At 39.4% G+C, this 6618-nt stretch overlaps 1 protein-coding gene across 1 annotated transcript in view; it reads right to left on the bottom strand.

Moving 5' to 3' along the window:
• Nucleotides 1-6618, bottom strand: part of LOC111875036 (alanine--tRNA ligase, cytoplasmic) — a 67786-nt gene that overhangs the window by 49687 nt on the left and 11481 nt on the right. The window contains exons 5-6 of the mRNA XM_033755696.1: nt 2322-2467; nt 1855-1981 (exon numbers count right to left, since the gene is read on the bottom strand). Coding sequence (XP_033611587.1) covers nt 1855-1981; nt 2322-2467 — 273 coding nt within the window. The remainder of the gene's footprint in view (nt 1-1854; nt 1982-2321; nt 2468-6618) is intronic.

The following is a 6618-nucleotide window of genomic DNA, read 5'->3' as shown; positions in this document are numbered from 1 at the left end:
GCATTCAGTTACATGCAACATTCAGTTAGATGATGCAGGAGGGAAGACAGTCTACTTATAAAGTGGGTGTCCAAAAATAATGTAAGTAGAACAAGAATTTCTATCTTAAAATTAGATTTTAAAACACTGTGCGCACGCGTGGACTGCGCATACCCATACGGCGTCTTTCGGCCACTCGGCTTTACTTTAAAGGTCCCCATACGGTGTCTTTCGGCTCATAAAAGTTAATGAATTTGCTAATTTATGTATGTCACAGTGTCTTACTTTCCCCAGTGGCGTGCCATCTACAGATGCAAGCAAAGCTTGGACTGTAGTCCCTACCTGTTGCTCATGATTTTGGTCACACAGATCATGGGATGTGACCTGGTTTTCTAAACAATCCACAATCACATTGGCTTTCTCATTCACACCATATATTATTCCTAAGGGCCATGAACAGTGGTTGGTGCCTTTGGTCCATCCCTCTTCATTAGCGATTTCACAACAGGCTTCAGAGCTTGAAGTGTGACCTCACAATTCCCTACTTTTGTTTGCCACCGTTCAACTTCTTTCTATGGGTCATTCATCAAATGGTTTTGGAAACCCAATTAATTGCCATTTTACATGCTGTATCCCAGGCTACTTCCCACAGTTTCCTTAACCACCTTTAATGTTTTAGCAAGCTCTCCAAGTCTGGTAGGTCCTTCTTTAGGTCCAAAAATGTAAGTTTGCTTGTGATAGCCTATACGCTGAAGCTGCAGAGCCAGTGGGGTCACAGGCAACTTTAACAGCTTCTTCCCCCAAGTTAATTTGGATTTTAGGTGAAATTAATTCAGAGGCCAAGCTTTGAAACTGCTCCCAATCTGTGAATTTGTCAACCAGGTCTGAAAGATTCCTAGTTCTAACATGATTCAGTAATTGGAAAACGATTGGTAGGTGATCTGGGCCCACAATGTCACAGACAATGATCTCTGATAGCTACACATTCTTGTATACAAGGATATCAAGCATGTCACCATTTCCTGCAGGACAGTAATGAGTGGGACATTGTGGTGTTGAAATTTCATACTCATTTATATGTAATAAATCCAGTAGTTTCACACCTGAAGGGTTGGAAACTAAGCTATTCCAAAACGAAGGTTTAGCATTCATATCTCCTGCCAGTAGTGACTTATGTCTAAAGCACAAGAGCTCAATGATACCTGCATTATTCCGGGTGTGGCGTGGTGACTTACAGACTGCTGCAAGTAGCACTTCACTATTACCAATCGGCATGCAAACCCCTGTGGCTTCTATTGAAACAAGTGGAGGCAGGTTTATATGGCTGTGGGGAATGTCACCAACTGCAACAGCAGTTACACCTTTTCTTCACAGGAAGTGGTCAGCTCGATAAAAGTGATAATCTGCAATAAGGAATCTCTCATGGGGTTTCAGATGTGTGTCTGAAAGCAGGCCCACATCTATATGTAAGTCTTGCAGCTGTTTACTGAATTCATAGCAATGTCTCCAAATGCCATTTGTCTTAAATGCTATGACTTTGAGCAGGCCCTAACTCTAGCAGCCATTTTGTTTCAATAAGTAACATTTTTGTAATGACCATTATTTTGTCCTTTTCTGACACAGCTTCACTGACCTCCATCATGATCTGTTGCACTACAATGGTAACTTTTAACATGGCACTGTTAGACAAATCAGGAACCTGTACTGTCAGACCTGTTTTCTTAATTTCCTGTTGTGGCGGATGCTGCTGCACAAGGATTTATCTGTTCTTACTTTCACCTAAGAAATTACAATGTATGAATAACACACTGGCATGGATTAAATTACACAATAAAACATGCCAAATACATCCCTCAGAAAATGTGAAATACTGACCTCTGGGAATGTATCCCCTAGAATCTCAACAACTGTGTTAACAAGTGTTGCAAAGAAACCAGGGTTAGCATTCAGCTTCTCAGCTGCATATCTCACAGCTCGTCGCAGAATGCGCCTTAACACATAGCTGAGGGGAAAAGAAAATAGACTTTCAATATGAAGAAAGATAAATACACAAACTTCTTATTAACAGAAACTTAACAAAACATACGCAAGGGCTAATTTCTGGTAAACCTTACATTTAAGCAAATTTAAAAAGGGAGAACTATCTCTGAGTTTAATTAGTCCAACATTTACCTGGAATCTCTAAGGAAAACAATAAATAACTTTAAGCAAAAACAGTTGATACCCAAACAAATTTAAACAGAGTGCCTCCCAGATACAAGTCAGACAAGATACTGTTAACATAGCCTGGTAAGCACAGTATACTACACACACCACAACAATAATAAAAGGCACTAACTTACCCTCGGCCAGTGTTACCAGGACGTCCTCCATCAGACAAAGCTATTGTCAGGGTTCGGGCATGGTCTGCCACCACACGATAAGCCATGTCAATGCCATTCACATCATCTTCACCAACATAACCTCTGTATGGTGGTACTCCTGTGCCCTAGAAGAACACACACCTGTGTACAAATCAATCATCACAAAAACTGTTCACATATTTTAAAATTTAATCAAGTGCCACTTATTTACTACAGTGTAAGTGAAGCAAATTAATTGCATTTACTCATTAACCCTTTAATGTCACAGCAGCTGTAGCAGTATCAAAAATACAGATGTCCAGCATACAGCCAGATCTGTCAATTTAAAGTCTCCACTTCCCTGCTTCTGTCACTAAATCCACACTTTGACAATGTACAAAGGTAATGTACTACAACAAAGTGCTTTCTGAAGATTCATGAACCTAGTAGCTACCTGTGTCCATTCATCAAATTTATGCATGTTTTGCTGTCTTAAAATTTACGAAAAATTAGGCTAAAGAAACTACACAAAGTTATGGAATGAATGATGTAAGACAAATTCTGTCTCACATCTACTGTACTAGTGTTTGGGGTCACATCACATGAGTACTGGTTCACTGTTTGGAATTCATGCAATGAATAAAATGGGCAGCACACCCCTGTCAGAAATTTTGAGTCGTGTAGTACAGGGTGGGGCGCAGAAACTTCCTTTTTGTGAAGACGCATTGTGAAGCGAGGGGAGGTCACGGAAAACTGGGGATAGTCTCGGCAAACGCAGCAGTCGCATAAGTTTCTGTCTAATACCCCTAAGTAGGAAACATGAGGTGGACGAGTGAGCAGCATGCGTTTGCTGTCGAAGCCTATTTTTCGAACCATTCCTACGTGGCGGTGCAGCGTGCATTCCGTACTCACTTCAGAATTAAGCCCAGAAGTCCGGTTCCTCACTGGAAATCAATTGTTTTGTGGGTAGAGAACTTAAGGACAACCGGGAGTGTGGTGAAAAAATCATCAGGATGATAACGGACAGTTATGATGCCAGAAAATGTGGAGGCAGTTCGACAGACGATTTTGAGATCTCCAAGACGCTCCGCTCGCAAACATGCGGTCGCCCTAGACATATCCAATCGTTCAATGCGCTGAATTCTTCACGAACATCTTCATTTCCATCTCTATAAGATGACTGTTGTGCAAGAATTGTCACCACGTGATTTCGAGAACCGAATAATAGCGTGCGAAACGTTATTGGAAACTTTACCCCCTGACACACTTTTTTTCTTTAGTGATGAAGCACATTTTCACATATTCATATATGTCAACAAGCAGAATATGCATTATTGGAGTGATGATAATCCCAGAGAGCTCCATGAGAGGCAACTTCACAGTGATAAGGTGACAGTATGGTGTGCATTGTCGAGAGTTGGAGTTATTGGCCCTTATTTTTTTGAAGAAGACAATCATGCAGTTACTGTCAATTCACAGCAGTATGTGGACATGATTAAAAACTTCTTCAAACCACCTCTTGAAGAAATGCATCTAGGAAATGTCTGGTACCAACAGGATGCTGCCATGGCCCCCACAGCCCGAGCTTTGATAACAGTTTTGAGAGCAAAGTTCCCCAGACAGCTCATCTCGCTTCGAGGTGACATCCCGTGGGCAGCGCACTCACCTGATCTAACACCCTGTAATTTTTTTTTATGGGGATACCTCAAGGCAGAGGTTTTTAACCTTTAAGGGATGGGGCATTTTAATTCCAGTAGTGGTAGCTGGACGGAGTTAATTTAAATGCCCGCCACTGTACAGTAATAAAAATTGTAATCATGTTACTCAAAATGCTGTGATTTCTACAATTTTTGTGATAAACGAAATAAACGCTGCTTTTATCTAGAAACAATATAGAATCAGATATTGTAATTTAAAGTTTTAGAATCTGTAAAAATTGTTACACTGATTCCAAAAAAAAAATTTTTTCCCAATTTTAAGCGTCTATCCACAAATATGCNTCACTGCATTCGCTTCTCTTATAAGCACTCTGCACATTCTAAATCGGTGACATTTATCAGCTGCCTATTAACTTCGGCTTTTCCGTGCGAAATGGGGCCATGGTGCATAGTTGAAATTGTGATGTTTTATAAGCGTTACGAATATAGGAGACCACTCGCCATCACTGGCCTACTTCCTGCTAATACAAGACAGATGTTGCGTGTGTGCGCTTTGCGTGGAAAACAGAGTTACATACAGACAAAGTGCATGAATTGCGACCTTGGACTCAGCATTCAGTTACAGGCAACATTCAGTTAGATGATGCAGGAGGGAAGACAGTCTACTTATAAAGTGGGTGTCCAAAAATAATGTAAGCAGAACAATTTCTATCTTAAAATTAGATTTTAAAACACTGTGCGCACGCGTGGACTGCGCATACCCATACGGTGTCTTTCGGCCACTTGGCTTTACTTTAAAGGTCCCCATACAGTGTCTTTAGGCTCATAAAGGTTAAACATCGCCACACAAACCTGCTTCAGCTGACGAATGTTATTCGGCACGAAGTAGCCCAAATTCTGGTGCACATGTTGGAATATGTAGAGGGGAACTTCAGAAAACGATTGCATCAGTGCATAGAGAAATTTTGTTTAAAACTGCACGATTTAAAACTTTAAAGTATGTCCTTTCATTAGCCAAATATCAATTTTGTCTATCAGCAATAATTTTTCTTTTATTCGCCTTAAAAAAAAGGGGAAGTTTCTGAGCCACACCCTGTATTATTTGATATAGTTTATAACATGATTCAAAATTGAGTTTTTGCAGTGTTCACAACAGCAAAACTTTCTAGTACCATCAATCAGACATCCAAATGTTGTTCTTGAAACTATTTATGTGAGTTTTCTCCCCTGATGAGCTATGAATTAAGATGGCATTCAGCACAGCCTCAGTTGTAGAAGAGAATTCTGTCAACATGTATGTTCTCTGGGAAGTATCAGTTTTATTTACTTAATAATTCTATCATTAGCCTCTGTATAGTATCATGTGATAAGATGATGATAAATAATGGATTGGAAAAGAAGTGGAAGGACCTGATAACTGCTCACTTTGAGTTATTAACACATCTATCTGCAGCAATTATGGAACCCATGAAAACCACAGCCATGACAGGGAGTCTCCAAGGCCAAGTCCTGGGGTATGCCTTCATTTTAGTTAACTTCCAGTGCACAATGTTTCTTTCTTTATCTATATACTGACCCAGTGCATGGAATTTTGGTGCTGGTCCATGCCTCCTTTCACTTTATATATAATACCTTTTTCAGTTGGAAGGGCTATTATAGCCCATATTATTTAGATCTGAGGTGATGAAAGATAACTGTAGCAATGTTCCTTGTGTAAGAGATCATTAGCATCCATACCTTGTTTCCCCAAACTGTCAAGTCATATTTCACCTGCATAACAGTGTGCGCACTTTTATTACAAATCCTTTTTGTTTTGTTGACCATACTGCTAAAAACACATTCTGTTGTTGTGTATTGCAATCACGTCATCCAAGAACAAATTTTCTGCACAGTAGTAAGGAGCAAGAAAAATTATTAAGGCATTCAAAATTCCCTGAGATTCATTGTGCTTCACAGATTTTCATTACTTCTGAAGAAAAAAAAATCCAGTATATGGAGAAACCAAGCTCTTCTCACAATATCTGAGAACAACACAGTACAACATAATACTTTGTTATCTGATCAGTAATATGACAGATGGCCAAAATTGAATGTTAGAACTCCAGCTCCATACTCAGGAAGTCCCAGGTTCAAATTTCAGCCCAAGACCCTATTCTGACTCAACAGTTCTCCTAGTCCCTACAGACAAATACTTTAGACTGGACCACAACTGCTTTCTTCCATTTCATTTCTACTTCCTTATTCATTAATCAATCACTCGACACTATAAAATCTAATTGATTGAAAGCTGATAGCTGAACAAAAAAAATATATAAATAAAATAAATAACAACTTTCCTTAACATGAACAAAAATGCTGATGGCTGTTGGTCAAATATCTCTTGGCCAATCATATACATAGATACAGCTGATAAAGGGGTACAAGAGAAGATATTCCTGCTTTGCAGCATAGTCTTGCATAGACTGGCCTGAGAGATTTTATCTAAGAAACACTAAAGAAACAGAATTCATTATTGATAAGAATGATAGAGGAAAGGGACTGCAAGGGGAAAAAAGTTGACAGGGTCGGCCATGGGCCAAGAATAATGTAACCCTGATATTCACATTGTTTTACAACAGATACTTACATTATTTTATGTT

Source organism: Cryptotermes secundus, unplaced genomic scaffold, assembly GCF_002891405.2.
Source record: "Cryptotermes secundus unplaced genomic scaffold, Csec_1.0 scaffold1422, whole genome shotgun sequence".
In the NCBI taxonomy this organism is placed as follows: Eukaryota; Metazoa; Arthropoda; class Insecta; order Blattodea; family Kalotermitidae; genus Cryptotermes; species Cryptotermes secundus.
Note: the sequence above shows the minus strand (reverse complement) of the source record. Positions and strands in the feature narration are given on the sequence as shown.